The sequence below is a fragment of the Lepus europaeus genome, chromosome 5, assembly GCF_033115175.1.
Source record: "Lepus europaeus isolate LE1 chromosome 5, mLepTim1.pri, whole genome shotgun sequence".
NCBI classification, from domain to species: domain Eukaryota; kingdom Metazoa; phylum Chordata; class Mammalia; order Lagomorpha; family Leporidae; genus Lepus; species Lepus europaeus.
In genome coordinates, this window is record NC_084831.1 from 44,563,596 (window position 1) to 44,588,546 (window position 24,951).

The following is a 24,951-nucleotide window of genomic DNA, read 5'->3' on the forward strand; positions in this document are numbered from 1 at the left end:
TGGGTCTGAGGAAGGTGTGGAAGCAGCCCGATGGGTCAGGGATGGCCCGGGGCCAGGGCGGCGGGAGGAAGATGTTGCCCATAGCAGGGGCTCCCAGAGCCTGGGCTCACACCCCTGAAGAATCACAGCCAGGAAGCACCGAGCGCATCCCTCGCCCCTCAGTGCGGCCCACTTCCTGCTGTCTCCACTGTGCCAACCCACAGACGGCAGCAGGAGGCCAGGTGGGACACAGAAGGCAGGCAAACGCCCTGCGACCCCGCAGTGCAACAGCTCTCTGAGCCGGAACCAGACCCGCCAGCTGGATTGCTTTTAGATGGAGGGAGTGTGGCGTTTTAGTGTTGTCACACAGGCCTGGACTTCTTACATGGGAAATGGACTGGACAACGAGGGGCCCCACGGAGACATCCCCAGGGAGGTGCTTCCCTCACCCACGCTGTCCTAGGGGCCCCTCCGCCGTCAGGGTCACACCTGAGGCCCCCACCCCAGTGATGTCCAAACCTCCGTCTCCACCCCCAGTGAGGCTGGCCAGATGGCATCCGGCATCCCAGGGGTCTGCACCTGCCCGGTGTCATCCCAGTGATGCTGGCGGCGCCACCCACCTGCACTCTCACCCTCATCTGGCCCGCCTCCTGCCCAGGCCACCTCCTGACCAGCCCTGCAGTCTACCTCCACCCCCACCCTGATCCAGCCAGAGGGAGCTGCTGAACTCAAGTGTGCCAGGCCTTTGCTTAGCACCCACTCTCTGGGGTCCCTGGGATACAGTACAAGTTTTGCCGGGGTTCCCAAGGCCCCCTGGTGTTCTCCAGCAAAGACGGCCACTCCCCGCCTCCCCTCTGTGCTCCTGTCACTGGTGGGTTAGGACCCGTCCCCCAGGCCGTGCACCCACAGCTTGCCTTCATCACCACCTGCAGAGACCCTCGCCTTTGCTCGGTCCCACCCCTCACCTTGTCCCTGCCTCCTCTGGGCCTTTCCTGCCAGCTCTGACCTCAGCTCCAGGCCAGGGCGGGTCTGAGCCTCCTGGAAGTGCTGAGGGAGAGGAGGGGACCCTGCAGGGGGTCTGGAAAGGGAGGCTCTGCCGTAGAGACGGCAGCTGCCCTGGCTCAGGTGGTGGCACCACAGGGCAGAAAGCACCACGCCAGGTGGAGAGAGACCTGGGTCGAGTCCTGACTCCAGCACCTGCCTGCTGGGTGACCCTGACAACCAGGGCCCCGCTCCAAGGCTCGCTTCCTGATGTGTGGAAAGGGGTCCGCCCTGACAGGGAGGTGAGGGTGACTGTAGGCCTTGCACCTGCAGGCCACTCCCTGACCCTGCTGGGCTCCCAGCCCCACGCACCCACAATGATGCGGTGTGAGCCCAGTCCACCTCGAGTGCCTTGTTACCACCCGCAATGCAGAGCAGACCCGAGCACCCAGCCCCACGCTCCGACCTGCCCCCTGGTGGCCACGTGGGGCACGCGTTACCGGATGAGGTCCAACAGGGCGTCCGCCGAGCTCATGACCGGCTTCCCGCTCTGCTCTGTGGTCTCTTTCTGCGCCGCGCCTCCGGGGTGGATGACGGAGACCATGACGATGCCCACGACGACGGCCAGGAAGGTGGTCCACAGGTAGTAGGCCACGGTCAGGATGCCCAGGCGGCTGGAGGTCTTGGCATCCAGGGAGGCGAGGCCAGACATCAAGCTGGAGGGAGAGGCAGGGCGGGGTCTGTGTGGCGAGGCCGGGGCCTGGCAGGTGCTTGGCCGTGCCCACCCTGCCCCTTCCTGGCCTCGCAGCACACAGGAAACTCCCTCTCTGCTCTGCTCCCTGCCCCACCCCAAGGTCACAGGTCAAGTGCAGATGCCTGGAGGCGTGGGTCCCATCCACCAGGGGAGACCCAGCTCGGCGCTCCCTCTCCAGCAAAGCCTGCTTCTCTCCTGGAGTTGGGAGCACGTTCTGGGGCTCCCCCTGCCCCACCTGCTCCAGACCCTGTGCTTCCCCGACTTCTCTGGGGATCCCCAGCACCCAGCTTGGCTGACATTGCTGTCTTGCTGGAGGGCCGCCTGGGGCTGGCAGCGAGCCACCTGGGCCCTGGCCCTGGCGCTCCAGCGGGCTGTGTGGCTCTAGCACGCAAGGCACTCCCTTGTCTTTGGGTCTCAGCATCCCATTTCTGAAATGGGGCCGCAGGGGGCTCCTCTGCTGGAGCGGCGCCACCCTGGGGTCAGCTTGGGTGAGTGGTAGGCCGGGATGAGGGGGCGGGGTCCTCGCAGTGCCTCCCCACCTCTGCCCATCAGTGCAGGTCGGCCCCCGGGGCTCTGCGCTCCAGGCTGCTGTGGGAGTGTGCAGAGGGTGTGTGGGGGCCGCGGGGTGGGTCGGAGATTAATTAAGGAAATGCTTGGGCTTTGCTTTGCTGCCAAAAGGATTTTTCCCCAAAGCCCTTTCATTCTTCCAGATAAAGGAAGTATTTGTCTGGTTTTAATCATGTAAACAAGAGCAGATAATCCCTCCACAGCCCGCTCCTCTCATCAGGAGGCACACACAGCGGCGGCCAGCACCGGGGCCCTGCCCAGCCAGCACCGGGGCCTGCACAGCCCGCACCGGGCCCTGCCCAGCCAGCACTGGGGCCTGCCCAGCCTGCACTGGGGCCTGCACAGCCTGCACTGGGGCCTGCCCAGCCTGCACTGGGGCCTGCACAGCCTGCACTGGGACCTGCACAGCCTGCACTGGGGCCCTGCACAGCCAGCACCGGGCCTGCACAGCCCGCACTGGGGCCTGCCCAGCCTGCACTGGGACCTGCACAGCCTGCACTGGGGCCTGCACAGCCTGCACTGGGGCCCTGCACAGCCTGCACTGGGGCCCTGCACAGCCAGCACCGGGGCCTGCACAGCCAGCACCGGGGCCCTGCCCAGCCAGCACCGGGCCTGCACAGCCAGCACCGGGGCCTGCCCAGCCAGCCTTCCCTTCCCAGGCCCAGGCCACCCCACTCTGCCCTGCTCAGCCTAGCTGGCCAGCTCTGCCACTAGGATGGAGGACCAGGTTCCCTCCTCCAGGAAGCCCTTCCTGACCACCAGCCTACATGAAGTCCTTGCCCTGGGCTCTCAGAGGCCCAGAGCTCCCTGCTGCACAGCCCCACACCAGTGAGTAGTGAATTGCCAGCTGATTCCTGGAACGGCCTCTGGGCCTGGCCTGGGTCTGACTCAGTGCTGGGTCCACAGAGCCAGGCCCGGGCCGGGCCGGAGCTCGACTTGGTAGCAGCAGGCTGCCGACTGAAGGAGTGAGTGAGAACGAACGAATGAGTCCGTGCTCATGGGCTCTGCCATTGCATCTGCCAGGACGCCATATGGTAGTGATGGGCTTAGGGTGGGTCTCGGACTAAATCCCGAAGGCTCCTAATGGGATTGTGCAGCCAGAGGAAACGGGGGTGGCCCAGGGTCATTACCCAGGCCTGGGCCAAGCAGTTGCCCTGCCCCCACAGAGCCCCCCGCCAAGTGCAACTGGCTCAGGCTCCAAGAGGAGGACCTGCGTGAGGTCACGCGGGACACCAGGGTCCAGCAGGTGCAGCCCTCAGGCCTGCTCCAGGCTTGTCCTCTCCCGACCATGCCCTGTGCACCCAGAGAAATGTCAGAACCCATGCCTGGCCTCCAGGAGCTCTCAGTCTGGTGGGGAGTAGGGGGCGGGGTGGGAAGGACACTGGACACAAATGGATCCGAGCAACCACTGCATACGGTGGACATCAGCCCTGCGAGGGAAGGGACAAGGAACTCCAGCTAGGAGAGTCGGGGAGGGCTTCCTGGGGGATGAGGACTTGGGGATGGGGCAGACGTGGCGGGGAGTGACATGCAGAAGGCAACAGGAAGGCTGGGGGGCTGACAAGAGTTCACTCGGGTCGGGGCCAGCTCACGTTTGAGGAATGGGGATGGACGAGACCAAAAGGCAGACTGAGCCCAGGCCGAGGGGAACGCGCTCCGTGCCTGTGGTGTTCGCTGGACCTCTGGGAAGGGGGACGCGAGGGAGCCTTCGGCTGAGGAGAGGGAAGCGAGCAGGGTCTGGGGAGGGGGAGGGGGATTTGTGAGAGCCACACCTGGAGCCACCTGAGACTCGTGGCTGCCGTGGCTGCCGAGAGCCCTGCGGCCCACCCCCAAGCCGCCCCTGGAAGTGATCGGGTCCCTGGAGACAGGCTGCTGGCCTGGTGCTGAGTGGTTAGCTCTGCTGGGAGCCCGGACCCTGCTGGGGCGAGAGCCCTCACCAGTCTCTGCTGCGTCCAGACACAGCCAGGTACACCTGGGGCCACGGGAGCTCAGAACGGGCGGGGTGCAGCTCGGGGCAGGCTGACTGTTTGGTCTTCTGGGGCGGGGGGACTCCTCTGGGGGGTGCTCCTCGAGGTCGGGCCTCTAGGGTCAAGCTGCAAAAGGTACTTTCTGAGGACTGACAAGCTGGAGCAGGTGGTTGGCGGTGCAGCACTGGGTCACACGGACATGCACAGCAGAGAACTCCACCAAGAAACCGGGCGTGTCTGTGGGTGGTGGGATTATGGGTAATTTTCATTAAAAAATGTTTTTCCACTCTGTGTTTTTTATGACCATTTATTTGCAACAGAGGGGAGAAGAGAGAGAGCGAGAGCGAGAGATCTTTCATCTCTGGGTCACTTCCCAAATAGTTGCAACAGCAGGGACTGAGCCAGGCTGAAGTCAGGAACCAGGAACTCCATCCGGGTCTCCCACATGACTGACAGAGGACCAAGCACCTGGGCCATCCTCCACTGCCTTCCCAGGTGCATTAGCAGGGAGTTGGATCAGAAGCAGAGCAGCCAGAACTTGAACCAGTGCCCCCAGAAGGGATGTGGTCCATGCAAGGGGCTGTTTAACCTGCTGCGCCACAACACCCACTCCTTCTGTTGTTTCTAGAATGTGATAGAAACACAAGCCTGGAGGGTGGCGCCCCCAGCGGCAACAGAAACCACACTTTCCCTGGTCTCCAAACACCCCAACATTCTCCACACTCGATCCTGGAACAATCTTCCAAGGCAGGGCTCGGTGAGGGGCTGGTGCTGTGTGTAGTGGTAAAGCCATCCCATATGGATGCGGGTTCAAGTCTCAGCTGCTCCTCTCCCCATCCAGCTCTCAGTGCTGTGACCTGGGAAAGTAGTGGAAGATGACCCAAGTCTTTGGGCCCCTGCATCCACATGGGAGACCCAGAGGAAGCTCCAGGCTCCTGGCTTCGGATCAGGACAGCTCTGGCCATCTGGAGAGTGAACCAGCAGATGGAAGATTTCTCTCTCTGCTTCTCCTTCTCTCTCTAACTCTGCCTTTCAAATAAATAAATAAACAAATAAATCTTTAAAAAAAAAAAAAAGGTGAAATTGGCCAGTGCCATGGCTCACTTGGCTAATCCTCTGCCTGCAGAGCCGGCACGCCAGGTTCTAGTCCCGGTCGGGGCGCCGGATTCTATCCCGGTTGCCCCTCTTCCAGTCCAGCTCTCTGCTGTGGCCCGGGAGTGCACTGGAGGATGGCCCAAGTGCTTGGGCCCTGCACCCACATGGGAGACCAGGAGGAAGCACCTGGCTCAGCTTTGGATCGGTGCAGTACGCCGGCCGTAGCGGCCATTTTGGGGGTGAACCAATGGAAGGAAGACCTTTGTCTCTCTCTCTCACTGTCTAACTCTGCCTGTCCAAAAAAAAAAAAAAAATACTCCATTTACTTAGTATATCTGACATATTACCATTTCAGCATGTGACAATGTAGAAAATTTCTGCCTTGCTTCAGGTCTTAAAGTTCAATTTGCATTCATTAAATCTTGGCAGGACAGATCAGGTCTTCTGGTTTGGGCTGGCCATGGTTTTAACAGGACCCAGTCCACAGGGTGCCTTTTCAGTCCTGCTCTCAGAGCTCTTGGACTGTCCGTGGCTACAGCCCTTCCTTCTGTGGTAGTGAGCTGCCCGTCTTTGGAGGGGTCCAAGTGGAGCCTGGATGGCCACCTGTTGGGATGGGAGATCAAGGCTACAGAAGGGAGAGCTCCATGGGGACGGTCTCGAATGTTCCTTCTGGCTCATGGTTTGCTGTTGGGGGGAGACTGGGCTAGCTCGTCTCTCCTACTCTAAGCTGGGCTGGGGGCTCCGGGAGTGCCTGCGGCCCGGGGCTCCCTCCCAGGCCATCTGGCCACACTCGGAGCCCGAGGCCTGGGGATCAAGAGATTGCGGCTGGGGGCAGGGAGGCGGTGGCTGCCGGGGCCCTGGGGGGGAGGAAGAGGCTGCTCACTGCCCGGCCCCTCGCTCTCACACTGACCCTAAGGGAGGACTGCGGCCTGAGTGGGAGGCCCCGGCAGCTCAGCCTCCTGTCCAGGGGTTGGTGGTGAAGAGGTGGGTGCAATGGGCAGTGACTCACCTGGTGGGGTCCCGCAGGCTGCTCCACCACAGAGAGCCCGAGGGAGGAGTTGGCCAAACGCCTGGCCTGGCCTGAGGTCCTGCAGGGCCTCTCCTGCCCCAGCCAGCTGGACTTCCAGCTGCCCCTCGGACTACTTGCGTGGTTGTTCCTTCTCCCTGGAGCTCACTGTCCGCCATCCTCCCTTTGCATTTCCCCACCCTTCCCAGTCACCTCTTCCACATTCAGCTCAGATGTCACTTCCTCTGGGAAGCCTTCCCTGACTGCAGCCACCTTGCTCACCTCCCCAGTGTACCCTATGCTTTCCAGTGTGTTAGAGGGCCTTCTGCCACTATGCTCACCCCGAATCTCCCATGCCTAACCCACGACAGGCACACGACAGGCTGGCAGGTTATGCATGTGGATGAAGCAGCGACTACAAAGGCACCCCGTCCCCTTGCCCCTGCCGGCCCTCTTCCCTCTCCCTGTCCCCTCCTACTGCTACCCACTCCCAAGTCTGTACTTGGGTGCCACCTCCCTCTGAGGGCCTCCCGTGTTCCCAGCTAGGCTGGGAAGTCCCTGGGGAGGGTTACTGAGCCTCGGGGTGCCTTGGTTTCCCCTGGAGGATAAATGGGACCATGATGGCTTCCAGTGGGCGTGGATCCATTCGGACAGTGCCTGCGACACAGAAGGTGTGCACTCCGCTTCTGGTGCTAGCGCTTCCTCGGGTGTCACTGTCTGTGCCCACCTGCCCAGCAGGCTGGGAGCTCCTCCAAGGCAAGCCTAGGTTCTCGGGGTGCGGGTGTGTGATGTCGCAGCAGGCTGGCATTCTAGATCAGGCTCTCAAGAGGATGCCTCATGAGCTCTGGTGGCCGTAGGTCTCTTGAGAACAAGTTATGCGACCAGCCCTGGTGCTCTTGCCAGGGCTAGGGGAAATACCCCAGTACTGCAGGTCTGTGTGGCATTGAGGCAGCTGGCACCGGAACTTCTGGGAACAGATGGGGGTGGGTGAAGGGACAGGTGACAGGACGGTTGCCGCCATAGCCAGGGGCTCTGGAGGACTGCTCAGCTCAGCCCTCTCCGGTCTGGTCGTTTGTATCAACAGCTTGGCCAAGGCCTCTGGCAGCATGTGGGTTAGCTCTGTGCGGGACAGGAAGCCAGGAGGAACAGCTAATGTGCTGGATGAGGGAGCTGGGATGGAACAGGCCCCAGCAGCCAGGGACCTCGGGCCAATTCCAGGGTGACGCCAACGCTGAACCCAGACACGCGCTGGGCTGCACTTGGCCTCCACAGCTCAGAGTCAAACTCTGGGGCGAGGGGAGGCTGAGCTGTGGCAGCAGCGTGCTGAGTCCCCTGCCACCCAGGGCCACCAAACGGTTCTAGCAGACCATCAACCTGGTGACTTGGCCAGCATGCCACAGACCTACCCTGATGCCGAGACCCTCTGGGAAAGGGACAGGACAGGGGAGTGTCCCAGAGAGGCACCTGGGAGCCCAGAGCAGGCCAGACGGGGGACTGATGAGAGTAGAATGTGGGGTCTCAGCCCTGCTCTGGAAGGAGCCGCTCTGGGAAGTAGTGAGCTCCCAGGAGCTGGAGGTGTGCAAGCAAAGGGTGCGCAAACTCTCACCGTGAGAAATGGGTACCCTGGCCTGCTAGTGAGATGCGTCCCTCTCACGCCCCTGGCCTTGCCTGGGAGGACCCGAGTGACAGGAAGGCACCTGGGCTGGGTGGCCAGGCTGGGGCTCTGACCTCTGCTGCCCTGGGCACAGGCTCTGTCCACAGGCTCCGGGGTGCAGCAGCAGCAGTTGGGAGGCCTGGGCGGCTCCGAAGGTGAGCCAGGGCCCCTCAGCCTCCCAAGGGCCAGGGTTTCTTTCTCCCTGGAGCAGATGACAGGCCCAGCAGCTGACAGCAAGCGCCACGTTAGCACGAGTCACACTTCCCAGATGGCTCTGCCACACCCCAGCCCTGGCCAACTCCCCGCGAGCCTGAACAGGCTGTCTCGGCGCCCACTTAGCTACAGGCTGTGCTGTCTGCACCTGTACCCCCAAGAAGGGGCTTCCCCAAACCTCACCCACGTCCCCAGGTTCTGAGGTGCAGCCCCACCCGGCCTCCTGGTAACCACTTGCCTGGGCACCCTGGGGGCCTCCGTGCAGGGGGTGGTGACACCTGAAGCTGCACATGGCTGGGACTGAGAGCCCACAGGGGGCTTCCCAGAGGAGGTGGCTGCAGAGTGGACCCTGAAGTCCACATGGCAGCTCTCTACCCAAAGGTGCCAGGGCCAGGGCATCTGGGCTGGGTGGTGAAACCGGCGGATTCCTGTGTCACCAGGCTGAAGGGCAGACCCCGCCCGCAGCCCACCGCTGGCTCTAATCCGAGTAAGGCCGGCAGCTGCCTGGCCGCAGGGCCGAGGACAGGCCCCAGGCTCAGCTGAGGGTCAGCTGGGCTCTGCGGGGATCGGCTGCGCACGGCTCAAAGGGCAGCGTCCAGACCCCAGCCAGGCTTGGGTGGGCCACTCGCCCAGGACCCTCGAGTTTGCGAGTTTTCTGCCACACGGGAATTGCTTAGGAAGGGGAGAAGGGGGTGTGGGGTTTCCCCGGGCCAAACCAGCTTTACTTCCAAGAAAATTCCAAGAAAAGTCAGTTTAGGGTTCTTACAAGAAATAGGAAAACAGCATCCCTCCACACCCACACCCACACGTAAGGCACACCCCGAATCCCTACACGGAGCCGCACGCACGCCTGCCATGTGGCGCTGACAAAACCCCACCAGTGAGTCACACACACATGGTTTCGGTTTTCCCCTGAGCGATGCCTGGGTTAAGACGTTGAAGAATGAGGGGAGAGGAGGGCGTGGCAAACGGCAAGTGGAGAGCTGGAGCCGGCTGCCGGCTGCACTCAGCCTGGTTCCTTGTGTGGCTCTTGCTTGGGGATGTTTGGAAACAGGCCTGGCTCACTTCCTGTGGTTAGACGCAAACTTCAGCCACACGTGCGAACGCTGCACCTGCCGGGACCCTCCTCGTACATCCACAGATAGCATTGTGTCTCATGCTGAGGCTTGGAGTGGGGGTAGATAACAGAACTCGGGGTACACCCAGAGCCCTGGGGGACAGGGATGCCCCAGCAGTGTCTCCAGCAGCACCCCAAATATCTAGTGATGGGAAGAGACTAACGATACTGCACCACCCTTGGGTAGAATCAAACAGGGCCACAAACCTCATGGCATCATGTTGAGTGACAAGCAAACAATGAGGGATACAGGCTTATTGTGGCCAGTGTTATCAGTAAGGTATCGTGCACGCACTTGAAAGAACAGAAAGTTGTCCACATTTTTTGGGTTAGACTATAAATTAAAAGCAAAAGGAGGCCGGTGTTGTGGTGCAGAGGGTTAAGCCGCTGCCTGCAGTGCCGGCATCCCATGTTGGACACCGGTGGAGTCCCGGCTGCTCCACGTCCATTGCAGCTCCCTGCTAATGCCGGGGAAGATGGTCCAAGTGCTTGGGTTCCAGGCTCTTGGATTTGTTGTGGCCATGTGGGGAGCGAACCAGAGGACAAAAGATCTCTCCCTCTCTATCTCTCTCTGGCTCTCTGTCACTCTTTCAAATACATTCTAAAAAAATCTTTAAAAAAAATACTTTAAAAAGCAAAAGGGGTCCAAGTAGTGACAAGTGGCCATACTGGGAGAGATCAGGAAAGGGAGCCTCCCAGGCCTTAATTTTTTTTTAAAGACTTATTTATTTATTTGAACGATTTGAAAGTCAGAGTTTTACAGAGAGAAGAGAGGCAGAGAGAGAGAGAGAGAGAGAGAGAGAGAGAGAGAGAGAGAGAGGTCTTCGATCCGCTGGTTCACTCTCCAATTGGCCACAATAGCTGGAGCTGCGCTGATCCAAAGCCAGGAGCCAGGGGCTTCCTCTGGGAATCCCACGCAGGTGCAAGGGTCCAAGGACTTGGACCATCCTCTACTGCTTTCCCAGGCCAGAGCAGAGAGCTGGATTGGAAGTGGAGCAGCTGGGACATGAACTGGCGCCCATATGGGATGCTGGCACTGCAGGTGGCGGCTTTACCTGCCTATACCACAGCACCGGCCCCATGGCCTGACTCTTCCAAACACAGAGTGTGGCTCACATGGGCTCAGTCAGCAGCAAAAGCTCAGAAAGTCAAACGCAAACCACATGGAGCCACCTGACTCCACCGGGGCAGGGGCCCCGACTCAGGGCGTGATGACACGGCCACGGGTCCTGCCCATCAGACCGTTCATGGCTATGACATTGCCCCAGGAGGCAGGATTCTCTACATTTTGTTTGAGGCTTGTGCTCACAAGAGGAGACAGCAAGGCCTGTGTTGTTTTGAGAAGAGTCTTCCCGATGGCAAATGTAGCTGAGAGGCACGTGCTGTTAGGGGGTGGGGAGTGCTCATGACCACTGAGGCTCCCAGGGAGGCAAGGGGGTTGGGCTCAACCTCCCGGGAGCTCATCCCTGGGCAGGGCCGAGGCTGCCTTGGTGTTGCTCCTGGCGCCCAGAGCATCCCTGGCGCCCACCATCCTGCTGGGGTGTGAGCCTGTAGGGGGCAGTGTGCAATCTCCACCCGGCACGTGTTACGTTCAACTCCAGCACACACAAGCTGGGACTGCCGCCTCAAGCCAGACGGTGGGAGCCCCCAAAAGGAACTGAACATGGCCCAGCCGGACTCAACACGGGTCACCCAGTTGAATAACTCAGCTGCTCTGCCAGATTCCCCACGGGGTTCCCCACGTGGTGAGCCCCCAGGGAGAAAGGCACTGGCCAGGGGCTGTGTGTATCTGTCCTCCTTGGAAAGCAGATTCACCTCTGTCAACCAACACGTGGGCCTCTGCTCTACGTGGCCAGCTCTCGCCAGCACCAGAAGCCAGGCCTGATGTTCCGGGGCCTTGGCAAGGCTGAGCTGCTGCACCAATCTGCCAAGGGCCGCGCCCCAGGCCCGGCAGATTCACCGAGCATGATAAGAGCAAACATTTACAGAAAAACAAAATAGTAACAGTGGCAGAATGAACAGAATGAACACATGATCTGTCTTCTGTGATCCAACATGTTTGCGATTTGATTATATGATTTATAAACAACTTTAAAAGACAGCTCCTAGCCACCCTTCAGGGGCCAGTTCAAGTGCTGGTCAATGTCACGCCCCTGGAATTCTGCTACAGCTGCCTTCCTACTGCTCTTTCTTCATTTATTTCATAAGCAGCTACTAGGCACCTGCTGTGTACCAGGCCTGGCAGCAGGCAGTGAGAAATCAGCTCAGAGAGACGAGGCTGTGCTCTCCACAGCCTTTCTCTCGGGAAGGAGCGATGTGCTCCCGAGCCATGGGGACGTGCGGCTGGGGAGCCGTGTGCTGCAGGCACACCGCAGTCGAGCTGGCTTCCGAAATGCTGAGGTGCAGAGGCATAGGAGGGGAGTGAAGGAAACCGGTGGACACACCCTAAGGAGACTCCCAGGATCCATGTCCTGGGTAGGGCCTCCACAAGGGTGGGCAGGCTCTGTGACTTGCTTCCAAGAGAGTCATCGCACCATTGCGTAACACAGGACTTGGTCTTGGAAGACTGGAGCGTGAGAGAGCCCCCTGCTGGCCTTGACCCAGTTTAGCTCTGTGCTGTGACCTCCAGCGGAGGGGCCAGGAGGCCGGAGCAGCAGGTGGCCTCCAGCTGACAGCTGAGTTCTGCCCTGAAGTGGAGTCTTCCCTCGGGGAGCCTGCAGGTGGGAGGGAAGCACAGCAGCCAGCTAGACTGCAACCTTGGAGACACTAGCCGAGGACTCACCTGGGCCACGCCTGGACCCCTGACCTACAGAAATGGCGAGGTAATGGCCACGCGGGTGACGCCACCAAGTCCTTGGTGATTTGTTACATGGGGGAGAGCCAGCCAGAGAGAGTGAGAGACAGAGAGAGACACCCAGGGGATGGTGGAAGGCCTGATGCAGCAAAGTGTGACCTTATCTGTCGTGACCTACTGGAAGCGAGGAATGTCTGTGTGCACGGGGCGGGGGGGGGGGGGGAGGGTGGACTGCAAGGGTAGGTTGCACTCAGCTGGATTCGGGAAGGCTCAGGCTAAGGGCTGGCTTGGAATAGATTCTAGAAAAAAAAAAAAAAAAGAGACTCAAGAATTCGAAGATGCTGGATTATGAGCAGAGTGCCTGAGCTGGGCTCCAGCGCAGGCCCACCGGCCCCACCTCCCTCCCACTGGACCTCCCTTCTCAGGAACAGAGTGTCTCTGTGACTGTGCACCCACCAGCTGGTGAGGCCCTCCCAGCCAGGCCGAGTCTTTGGTCACTGTCACCGGCCACAGTTCTTTGCTTATCTACAGATCTCCAGTCTCCTGCATACTCGGGTTGCCCTGAGCACCAGGCAGAGGTCAAGGTGAAAGACCAGTGGGAAATGAACCTGATCCCCTCCCAGGGTCTCACACAGAAGCCGTGATGCACTGGGCCCTTCCCAGGGAGGGGGCTCTCCCGTGGAGCCCTCCCCCTCGCCGGGGGCACTCCCTGTCCAGGGAGAGGACTGCTTACTCCAGAGGGGACTGTCACTTATCTGCTCAGATCGTCCAACTGTGCTTCCGAAAAGCCTCTGCACCCTGCAGTGGGGCTCCCCAGCTGCGACCTACGGATCGCTCACTGAACTGACGTCACTGAGCACATCTGGGGCCCCCAGCAGTGTTGGCACAGCAGATGGGGTGTCACCAACATGCAAGGAGCTGGGAGGGCTTCCGACAGAAACTTGAGCTAGATCTGTGCTGGGGCGCAATGTGCTGGGAACTGGGTCCCCAGCGTGGTGGTGTGGAGGCCCAGTGGAAGACAGCTGGGTTGGCAGCAGATGAATGCTGTTCTCAGGGGACTGGTTTAGTTCTCACAGGCACAGGTTGTCATAAGCCAGCCTGAATCCTGACTGGCACTGCTACCCCCGCCCTGACTCTCACATGTGCTCCTGCCATGGGGCCCTCACCTGAGCCCAGCACATGCCGGTGCCAAGCTCTTGGGCCTCCAGAACTGAGGGCCTCTACAACAATCTTTAGAAAGGGTGAGAATTAAACTAAGTTAAGAGGGTTAAGAGAAGAGGGCTTTGTGGCAGGGTCAGTAGGAGCAGAGGTGTGGAGACAGGAAAGCATGAGGTGTGCCTGGGGACAGCTGGTGACCGGTCTGCTCCCGGGGCTTGGGGCAGGGAAGGGGGCACGGGCAGTCATGAGAGCCAGACTTTGGGACCTACACTTGCAGCTCACTGGAACCTGAAGCATTGTCCTGCCACTGCCCAATAGCAATCACGTGACAGGAAACCCATCTCCTGGGGTCACCTCTTGGAGCCCTTGGGGATGGAAGGGCAGCAGCCCTCATGCCAGGCAGAAGGTGTGACTGCGGGCATTTGCAAAAACCATCAGAACATGGCCCTGCTCGGGCTTCCTGGTGGCTCTGGTTCAGGAAGCCTGGGGCGAGCTCGAACATCTGAACGCACTGAAGCTGCTCTGATGATTCTGTTGCACCCGGAGTGACAGCCCCGGCCTGGGCTCCCAGGAATGGGAGGTAGACAGGTGGGTAGACAGGTGCGCTGAGGCGGGCTCACGGACGAGGAGGCTGGGGCTCAGAGATGCATCACTCTTCCCCGTGACAGTTCAGCTTTCCCTCGGTAGGCAAATTTTGAAGCGCTTGCGTTTTTTCAGCGACACGGCTGCTCCGCACCAGCCCAAATTGTAACTAAACAAGCAAGCTGAATGCACACACTCTGGCTTTTCTCAAGTTCACACCACCGTGCTGGCCCCGCCAGGAGAAGTCACTCATCCGGGGCAGAGGACGAGCTATTTGGGAGCCAGGACTGGGGAGGGGGGGGGTCCTTAGGCACCAGGAAAATGGGAGCCCCGGGGTGGGAGCGCTGCTCCTGGTCACCTGACCCTGCGTGGTGCGGGCAGCCTGGCTTCTGAACAGGATTCTTGTTAATTAAGTGACTTGCTCAAGGCCCACAGCTAACAGCAGCAGGGCCAGGACAGGCACTCGGGTCCGCCTGACTCCAGGGTCCACGCAGGGGCTCTGCCTTCACAGCGCTGCTGTGAGGAAGCTGCCAGGTCAGCAGGGCACGCAGCTGCCTAGCAGGAGCCTGGGGCTGCTCGTCAGTGCACTGCTGTGGTCGCTGTGCGTTGGCTGTTTGAGCCGGTGAGACAGCACCGTGGTCTCTGCAGGACCCAGACAGCACACACAGGATCACGGAACTCACTCTTTGTTCACGAATCCTTGTGCTGACAAATGTTAATAAGTACCTACTATGTGCCCGACCCTGGCCCGGGGGCTGACCATCCAGAGCTGAAGCTCAAGGCGATACTGTTGGGGCTGGAGCTGTGGTGTAGTGGGTAAAGCTGCTGCCTGCGCCGCCTGCATCCCAGATGGGCACCAGTTTGAGTCCTGGCTGCTCCACTTCCAATCCAGCTTCCTGTTAATGCACCTGGGAAAGCTGCAGAAGTTGGTCCAAGTGCTTGGGCCCCTGTACCCAGGTGGGAGACCCGAATGAAACTCCTGGCTCCCAGCTTTGACTTGGCTTAGCCCTGGCCATGCAACCATCTGGGGAGTGAACAAGCAGATGGAAGATTTTCTCTCTCTCTGTAAATCCGCTTTTCAAATAAATGAGCACATCTTTTAAAAAAAGACAGTATTGTCCCCGACTCTCTGGTGCCTACCGTCCAGTGCCGGATGGAGAAGTCACCAGTGCGTACATTAGAGCATCAGCGTCTAATGAGTAAGGAAGGGGAACAGGGCGCCATGAGGTGGAGCAAGGGCCTCGCTAAGAGGCGCCAGGTAAACTGAGCTGGGGGAGAGGAGGAGGAGGAGGTGCCCATGTTCCAGGCAGAAGGAACAGCACGCGTGGGCCCCCCCGAGGTGGGGGAGGGTCTGGTCTGCTTAGGGACCTGAAGGTCGGGAGCGCTAGTGTGAGTGTGACATGAGCCGAGATGGGGGAGAAGGCAGGCGCAGCTCATGTCCAGGTCGAGGGGTTGGGGCTTCGTTCTAATGCCTCGGAAGTCACTGGGGGTGCGTGAATGGCAGAGCACCACCTGCTTCTCATGAGCTCCATTCAAGCCCTGTGGAGGATGGGTGGGAGGGGCTGGGAGCAAGCAGACCAGCCAGGGAACAGGTGCAGGAGGAGTGCCAGGACCTGGGTGGGGAGGAAGCCGGGTCATGTGAGCAGGCAGAAGCCGCTGGAGTTGCTGCCGGACTGGCCGTGTGGGTGAGGGAAAGGGGATGACCGAGGCGCCTGACGGAATGACTGGGCACACAGGGCTGTCCTTTACTCTGTCAGTGAGGGGCAAGCAGCAAACAAGAGAGGGAACCAGTTTGCTGGACAAAGTTTCCAAGTTGGTGGCATTAAACTTGAGATGCTTGTGAACCATGGGAGTGGAGACATCCAACAGGAGGTTGGTTCATCAAGGGTGGGGCTGGGAGGAGAGGCCTGGGAGCCAGATCTGCACAGAGGTAGCTTCTTAAAGCCCTGAGAAATTGCAACATTGTAGGGTGAGTAGAGGAAGAGACTCTGGGATGGAGGGCAGCCAGCAGGCGAAAAGTAGGCTGGAAGGCCACGTGGAGCAGTGAGCAACCACGAGGAGAGGGCGGGTACAGGAACTGAGTGTTCTTTGGATTTAGCAATTGGGGGGTTACCGGTGACCTTGGAAGATTCACAGACTCAGCGCATGACGCAGAGCATGCCTAGAGGGAACTGGCATTGTGGTGCAGCAGGTTAAGCCACCGCTTGCAACGCCGGATCCCATAACCGAGCACCAGTTTGAGTTCCAGCCACTTTGCTTCCAATCCAGCTCCCTGCTACTGGCCTGGGAGAGCAGCAGAAGACGGCTCCAATGCTTGAACCCCGCCACCCATGTGGGAGACCTGGATGGAGTCCAGGCTCCCGGCTTTGTTGAGACTATCTGGGGAGAAAACCAGCAGATGGAACACTCTCTCTCTCTCTCTCTCTCTCTCCCTCTCTCTCCTCCCTCTCTCTCATCTCTTCCTCTATCCCTATGCCATTCTGCTTTTGAATTAAATAAATAAATAAATCTTTTTTAAAAAAAGGATGCATAGATGGATCAGCGTTGTGGCACAGTGAGTTAAACTGCCCTCTTGCAACAATGGCATCTCATACTGGGGTGCTGGTTCGAGTCCCAGCTACTCTGTGTGTCTGACCCAGTTTCCTGATAATGCACCTGGGAAGACAGTGGAAGATGCCCAGGTAGTGGGTCCCTGCCACCCACAAGAGGGGCCCAGATGGAGTTCCTGGCTCCTGGTTTCGGCCTGGCCCAGCTCTGGCTATTATGGCCATTTGGGGAGTGAAATAGTAAATGGAAGAAGATCCATTTCTCTGTCTTTCCCCCTCTGATGCTCTGCCTTTCAAATAAATTAATTTTTTTTAAAAAAAAAAGATGCATAAAGGGGCAGGTGTTCGGCACAGTGGTTAAGACCCTGCTCGGGACATCCATATCCCATATCAGAGGGCCTGGGTTCGAGTCTCAGCTCTGCTTCTGATTCCAGCTTTCTGGTAATGCACACCCTGGGAAGTAGCAAGTGATGGCTCAGCTGGTTGGGTCACTGCCACATAAATGGGAGACTTGAAATGAGTTCCAGGCTCCTGGTTTCAGTTTTTCCCAGCCCCAGCTGTTGTGGGCACTTGATGAATGAACCAGTAGATGGAAGAATTCTGCATCTCTGTCTGTCTCTCTCTCTCTTTCAAACAAACAAAAATTTAAAGGAATTAAAATCAGGTGAGTTTGTAGTGTGAGTGTGTGTGTGTGTGTGTGCTTAAAAGATGCATAGAGGGGCCAGCACTGTGCTGTGGCGCAGCGGGTTAAAGCCCCAGCCTGCAGCGCCGGCATCCCATATGGGCACCAGTTCTAGTCCCAGCTGCTCCTCTTCCAATCCAGATCCCTGCTGTGGCCTGGGAAAGCAGCAGAAGATGGCCCAAGTCCTTGGGCCCCTGCACCCATGTGGGAGACCTGGAGGAAGCTCCTGGCTTCAGATCGGCCCAGCTCTGGCTGTTGTGGCCATTTGGGGAGTGAACCAGCAGATGGAAGACCTCTCTCCTCTCTCTCTCTCTCTCTCTCTTTCTCTCTCTCTGCCTCTGCTTCTCTGTAACTCTGACTTTCAAATGAATAAATAAATCTTAAAAAAAAAAAAGTTGCACAGAGAGAAGACAGCAGCCAGCGTGGGTTGGGGAGTCAGGGAGGACCACCTGAAGGAGGTGGCGTCTCAGGAGCGCCTGGAAGGCTGAGTCTGAGGAGCTAGATGCTGCCTGGAGGGAGAGGGTGCGGAGCTGGCAGGGGAGCCAGGAAGACAGGGCCACTTCCCTCCCTGCAGAGGACTCCTGGGAGGGGACGATTCCAGAGCACAGGGCTCTGACACCCCCAGGCTGGCCAGCTCACTACATGTCTGGACGCTCTGAGTCCCAGAGAGAGCCCCAGCTCTCGGTGCTGGGCACTGAGTGGTCTCCAGTGATTCCCACGACCCTCACTCTACTGGGTGAAGTCTGAATGTTTCAGGCTGGTGTCAAGGGCTCGCCCCCCAGGTTCATCCCGCCAGCCCCCTGCTGCGGTGTGGCCTCTGAACCCTCTGCATGCTCAAACAAGCAGTCTTCATGACAACCTGTGATCCCCATTTTTCAGATGGGGAAACTGAGGCTTAGATTAGATAACCAGCACAGGGTTGCACCCTGGGCCAGGATAGCATGGTTGAATGGTCCCCAGGGCTGCCTTTGCCTTTGGTCCCCTGCCCTGCTGGCCCTGAGATGTGTGGGAGTCAGGTCTCATCCTGTGGCTCTCAACCACTTGTTCAAACCAGCAAAGACTCCACTCATGGGAGTAACATAACCAATGACCCAGAACGCAGGCCTACTGCCCACAATGGGCCTGTGGTCCCAGCGCGCCCATGGCCTGCAGCTGCCATCCGGCCACCCACAGAGGCAGCAGGCCTGGCACGGGACCCGGCCTCACCCTCCCCACCGCAACCCACCCAGGAAATACCCAGCGCCTCACCTGGACACCACCAGAGGTAGGATCAGCATCTTCAACATCCTCATCAAGAGCTCTCCGGGGAACTGCAGGTAACTAATTTCCTGAAAAGGCAGTGGGGGCTGAGGTTAGAGCAGGCCATGCAGACTTCGCAGCTGCCCAGCTCGTTGGCACCCGCCTGTCTCACACGTGGGCGGCAGAGTCCATGCGAAGGAACTGGTCTTGAAATCTAACAGACCTGGGTCCAACGTTGGCTGCCTCTGCTCTTCCCCGAGATGTGCGGCCTTAAGCACTTTATCGAAGCGCTCTGATATGTCCTCAACTGTACCATGAGGACAATAAACACTTCGGGAGGGCCAGCCGCGGCTTCTGATGCCGGCATCCCATACTGGAGCGCCGGTTCCAGCCCTGGCTGCTCCCCTTCTGATCCAGCTGCCTGCTGAGGCAAGGGTCAGAGCCCCTGCCACCCACAGGGGAGACCTGCATGGAGTCCCAGGCTCCTGTTTCAGCTTGGACCAGCCCTATCCGTTGTGGCCATTTGGGGAGTGAACCAGTGGATGGAAGATCTCTCTCACTCTCTCACTCTCTCTCTCCTCCTGACTTTCAAATAAATCTTTAAAATATAAATAAATTAAATGTCCCGGGAAGCTTACATGAGAGGAGGCCCAGGAGCACGTGGCTCAGAGCCTGGAGGAGGGTAAATACCAACCCTGGGAGAGAACGGCTGTCCCCGTCTGCACCGTCCACCTGCCTGTCCCGGGTGCAGAGTCCATCTCAGCCAGCAAGTGTGAGAGGTAAGAGGGCAGGGCTGCGTGCTGTTCCCACGTTCATTCAACCCACTTATGCCAGGCCTCCTACTGGGCACCCAAAAATGAATGGGGCACGGCTCCTGCCTGGGAGAGGGTCTCAGTCTAGTCTATGAGGATAGGGAAGTGGGCCACGGCCTCCAGTGAACAGTTTCTCCACCTGTGCAGGTACTGTGCCCCCTCTCCCAAAAGTGCTGAGACAGAGTGAGAGCGAGGGGCGTGGGGCTGAGACCCCACTCAGTATAAAGAGCCTCTCTGCGGCAGGAGTCTCTTTCTTTCTTCTTCTTCTTCTTCTTCTTCTTCTTCTTCTTCTTCTTCTTCTTCTTCTTCTTCTTCTTCCTCCTCCTCCTCCTCCTCCTCCTCCTCCTCCTCCTCCCCCTCCTCCTCCTCCTCCTCCTCCTCCCCCTCCTCCTCCTCCTCCTCCTCCTCTTCTTCTTCTTCTTCTTCTTCTAGTTATTATTTATCTGAAAGGCAGAGTTAGAGAGAGAAAGAGAGATCTTCCAGCTGCTGGTTCACTCTCCAAATGACTGCAATAGCAGAAGCTGGGCCTGGCTGAAGCCAAGACAAGGATTCCATCCTGGTCTCCCGCGTGGGTGGCAGGGCCCAAGAGCTTGGGCCACCTTCTGCTGCCTTTTCAGGCACATCGGCAGGGAGCTGGATGGGCAGTGCAGCAGCCGGGACATGAACCAGCGCTCATATGGTGGCAGCTTAACCCGCTGTGCCACAAAGCTGGCCCCTGTGGGGCAGAATTCGTTTCTTGGGTCCGTCATAGGCTGCTGGCTCCAGCCTATTCATGGATCTTTCTGGAGCCAAACCCTTGCTCAATCAGCTGTCTCCCCAGGAACAAGGTCACACCATTGGAACTTGGCAACGGAGGAGGAAGGGAAGTTTCTGAGACCACAGCAGGTGGTCGCTTCCTTCCTCAGACTAAGCAGGCACCTGCGGTTACGTGACCTCCACCTGAGCCAGGTGCCTGCTTCCTAAACGCTGAGTTGAGCTCCGTTTTGCTATTTGCGTCACTCCGTCACTCCGGCTCGGGGCGCTTGGAATTGTGTGAGTGATATCACACTCTGCACTCTCCAGGGGCTCGGGTGAGGCTCTGAGGTCCTGTGTGCAGCAGAGCGGCTGGGGACCCCCAGGGCAGGGGCGTGGAGGAGGAGCTGGTTTCCCTCTGGGAGTGGGGGTGGTGGTGGAGAGCTTTCCTCTGAGGCTTCAGCGGGAGACGTCTCCTCCCCCTGCTGGCTGGGGAACGCGGTTGGCAGCCGACCTGAAGGCACGCTCTGGATCCCAGACTCACGCATGGCTGAGTCCATGACCGCCGGTCCCCCAGGCCCGACTGTTCCGGTTACAAAATTCCCAGCTGTGGCTCTGCCTTCAGCCCCAGGCCTCAGCCCCGCCTGGGGCAGCGCCTTGCACTTGCACAGTTCTCCCAAACTGCCCTGGCACGGGCTCCTGCAGAGCGACGCGTCCACTTGCTGTGCTCTGCCGGGTGAGGTCGTTCAGCCCCATCTCTTCCCGAGCTGCCTGGTCTGTTGAAGTCTCAGCGTCTTTTCTTCACCGTCCCATTTTATATTCTCTCTGTTCCTCGCAGTTCTTGTTGTTGCTTTTCTTTTTAAAGATTTTTTTTTTTTATGTATTTATTCAAAAGGCAGAATTGACACAGAGGAGACAGAGGCAGAGACAGAGAGAGAGATCCTCCACCCTCTGGTTCACTCCCCCAAATGTCTGCAACAGCTGAGGCTGGCCCAGGCCGAAGCCAGGAGCCAAGCACTCCATCCGGGTCTCCCATAGTGGGTGGCAGGAATGCAGGTACTTGCGCCATCTTCGGCTGCTTCCCAGGAGCATCAGCAGGGAGCAGGATTGGAAGTGCAGTCATTGGGGGCCCGGAATGGCACCCTGACATGGGAGGCAGGTGTCCCAAGAGGCAGTTTAACCCACTGTGCCACAACGCCCATGCCCTGGTGGTTCTTATCTTTAAAAGATTCTGTTACTATAATTTGACCGGAATTCTAGGAAGGGAACAAAAATGGATGCAATGGTTATTGCCACACTATAGCTGGCAGTCTGGAAATGATGGATCATTTTAAATGAAATACTTAAATCCAAGGATAAAATCTTGTGTTTTTGTAAGTTCTTTTCACAGATAGACTATTTTGCCACTTTCCAAGTTGTTTATAATTTTTCCTGTTGCATAAGCTTACAAAATAGGAAGGCTTAGTTTCTGAGTCACAGGCTAAGAGATCAAACAGAGAAATCCTGGATTTCGATGTAAGATGCCGAGAAAGCCAATTCCTGCCAAATAATTGTTCTAAGACGCCACATCCTTCCTTCAGTTTATCTGGCCGGTTAAGCCAGGCCAGAACACGCTTGCATTTCCAAACAGATGGAGAAGGCGGCTTTAGCAAAGGAGGCCCCTGGTGAATTTGGCTTTTAATAATAGGCCTTGCAATTTATTTTCACAAAATAATCTTCCTGCATAAAATATGACTTTGTTGTTGAGGAGAACTAAAGAGAGCAGACTACGGATTGGCCAGTTTAACTCAGCATACAGTGGAAGGGTCTCTGTGCCTAACACTGAGCGAGGCGCACATTTTGGTTCAAGAAAGCCCACGTGTTGTCCAGCCATGTGCAGTCTGGGGAAAGAAATAAGCACCCGCACAGATGGCCCTGAGGCAGCGGGGCTCCGAGGGCATGGGCGTGGCGTGAACAGGGAGGAGGGGACTCCTTCAGTTGTAAACAGGTCTAAAAGACTTTTAATAAAACTTGTAAAATTTAATTTTAGGGGCTGGCATGGTAGCGTAGCAGTTTGAGTCAGCACTTGCCTCACTGGCATCCAGGGTCAGAGGACGAGATCAAGTCCTGGCTGCTCTGCTTCTGATCCAGCTCCCTGCTAATGCGCCTGGGAGAGCAGCAGGTGGTGGTTCAGGTACCTGGATTCCTGCCACCTGTGTGGGAGACCCACATGGAATTCCAGGCTTGTGGCTTTGGCTGTAGTCATTTGGGGAGCGAACCAGTGGGTGGAGGAGCTCTGTCTCTCTGCCTTTCAAATAAATAAAATAAATAAAACATGTTTAAATTTATGTATTTGAAAGAGGGGGGGAGAGATTGATTTCCCATCTGCTGGTTCACTCCCCAGATGCCTGCACTGCAGCAGTCAGGCCTGGGCCAGGCGCATGCCAGGAGCTGGGCGCCCACTCTGGGTCTCTGACGTGGGTGGCAGAGCCACAGCTGCCTGAGCCATCACCTGCTGCCTCCGGAAGCTGGATGGGGCAGGGCTGTCTCAAGTGGCATCCTCACTATTGTGCCCAATGCCCATCCCTAAAAGACTTTTGTAAGGTGTGGAACCTGAGACGCTTCCTGGTGTAGGAAGGATGCTGACAGGCGGGGTGGGGTGGGGAGTACCATCCAGTAAGCACTTACTGCGCCATGCACTGCTTGCCGCTCACAATAATCCCAGCACACGTACACTGCCCGTCCTCCCAGCCATTCCATTTTACAGATAATGCAGCTGAGGCTTGGGGAGGAAGCTGGATTTCATGCCGGCATTTACTAGCAAAGTCAAGTTCAAGGGTCCACTGCCCCCAGTGTCCACACTTGTGAGGCTTGAGCTCAGTTCCCGGAAGAGGGGGCATTTTCCTTTTAATAGAAGCCATGTCTACACCCTGAGCCCCCGCTGGACACCCGTGGGCTGCAGGAGGAGGGATTCTGTGCAATAGGGAGTGCAACAGGAGCCCCTGGCAGCCTCTCTCCTTGACCAAAGTCTACACAGGCTCCTCCGAGCCCTCTTTCCCCTAGGCCTTGCCCTTGGGCCCTGCCTTGGGCTTGCACGGTCTGACTGCAGCCCCAAACCCTGCTGAGTCAGTTTGGTGAGAATCCCCTCACTTCTGAAACCCCTTAGTGCCCCGCCCAGGTACCCAATCATCCTGGCTGCCCGCAGCAGGCTTCCCGACCCCAGTTCCGCCCTGCCCTCCACTCGCTGCTGGCTGTACATCCCCAGCTGCCCGTGTATCCTTGGGGCCGAGTCCTCCCTCCCTGCCTCCCATGGGAGGGCCTGACCCCCTAGTCCTCTTTGCTATTCGCACAGGTGTCAGAGTCCTGTGGGTGCCTCTCCTCTCCTGTGGGAGAGGCATCTTTAGCTGAGGCCCTTACGGAGACCCCATTCCCCCTCGCAGTGTCCCATCAGCTGCCACATCCCGCAGGCTCCCCTTTTGGAACCTGTTCTCGAACCTGTCCCTCCTACCCCCACCCCCACTCCTCAGCCCTACTCCGGTCATGCCTCGCCCCTACAGCTGCCCTCACTTGGCCCCTGTAGGCCACCCCATCCTCCACGTGGCACTCAGGGGTCCCTCCCGAGCTCAGAGCCGACCACATCACTCTGCTGCTCCAAAGCTTCTCGTGACTGCCCCGTGTCCACACTCAGTGACGGGACCCACGGGCGTGCTGGGCCCTGGGCTGCAGCCCCTGCCTCCCCTGTAGCTTCTGGCAGCCACAAATGCTTGCTCCACACCCCAGAGTCCCCAATCTTTCTGCCCCGTGCCTTGCTCCTGCTCCTTCCTCTGCCTATAGTGCCGCTCCTGGCTGGCTGGTTTATGGGCTGCCTGGAGGAGGTGTTTCTCGATGTCTGCTTTGAGCTCTTACAGGAGCCTGTTTTTCCTCTACCACAGCCCCTACCCTGCAGGGACACTGACGAGGCCTCCTCCGCACCCTTCTCCCACCCCAAGCCTGGTCATGCCATTGGCCATTTTATTCAAGTCTCACTCAAATCCTACATGGTGGGGCTGGCGTTGTGGCACAGCGGGTTAAAGCCCTGGCCTGCAGTGCCGGCATCCCGTATGGACGCTGTGTTCTTGTCCCACCTGCTCCTCTTCTGATCCAGCTCTCTGCTATGGCCTGGGAAAGCAGTAGAAGATGGCCCAAGTCCTTGGGCCCCTGTACCCACGTGGGAGACCCTGAGGAAGCTCCTAGCTCCTGGCTTCAGATCGGCGCAGCTCCGGCCGTTGCAGCCATCTGGGGGAGTGAAGCAGTGGATGGAAGACCTCTCTCTATCTCTACCTCTCTCTGTAACTCTTTCAAATAAATAAAATATATCTTAAAAAAAAATTTAAAAATCCTACATGGCATTCATCACACCCACGTCACAGGTGAGAAAACTGGGACCCTAGAGGCGTTGTGACTCATGACCTAGCTCCACCCCCCACCCCCCCACCCTGGGGCCCTAAGATGCTCCCGGTGGCTGACCTGGGGTGAGAGGCGCCGGGTCCTCAGGAAGAAGCCAAGGAGGCAGCCCACGATGACCGACAGCACCGAGAGGATGAGCAGCCCGTTCCGCCGGCACACGTCTCTGCCCCGCGCCAGGATGGCACTCAGCACCATGGCGAGCCCGGCCTGCTGGCCCGGGGCACAGCACCATTCCATGCACCTGAGGCTGCCCGGGGCACAGGGTGCAGGCTGAGCACAGGCGGGCTGTTGGTCAGAGTTGCTAAGCCCCGGTCCCAGGCCCGAGAGCATGGCCACGCCCCCCGGAGCAGCCACAATCCTATTACCAGCTGCATCATTAGGAGCTGGGAGCAGATTAGGGCCTGGGAAATTAGAGCAGGCCACGTGGCTGGGGAGCAAGGCCCTGAAAGGCAAATGTGTCTCTTACACAGGGCAGGGGACAGGTTCTGGCGGGAGGAACAGGAGGAACACCTGCTCTGCTGGTTTGACTTTTACTTGCGCTTCGTTTCAGAAAGAACTGTAAGACCAGCGATCACCAGGGACCGGCGCTGTGGCGGAGCCGGTTAACCTGGCCTGAAGCGCCGGCATCCCATATGGGTGCTGTGTTCT

General features: G+C 58.5%; 1 protein-coding gene across 1 annotated transcript in view; it reads right to left on the reverse strand.

The window, feature by feature from the left end:
• The window catches only part of SLC1A7 (solute carrier family 1 member 7), a 41,351-nt gene extending 16,853 nt beyond the window's left edge, over window positions 1–24,498 (reverse strand). The window contains exons 1-3 of the mRNA XM_062191355.1: window positions 24,364–24,498; window positions 18,344–18,423; window positions 1,461–1,676 (exon numbers count right to left, since the gene is read on the reverse strand). Coding sequence (XP_062047339.1) covers window positions 1,461–1,676; window positions 18,344–18,423; window positions 24,364–24,498 — 431 coding nt within the window. The remainder of the gene's footprint in view (window positions 1–1,460; window positions 1,677–18,343; window positions 18,424–24,363) is intronic.
• Between the last annotated feature and the right edge of the window lie 453 nt (window positions 24,499–24,951).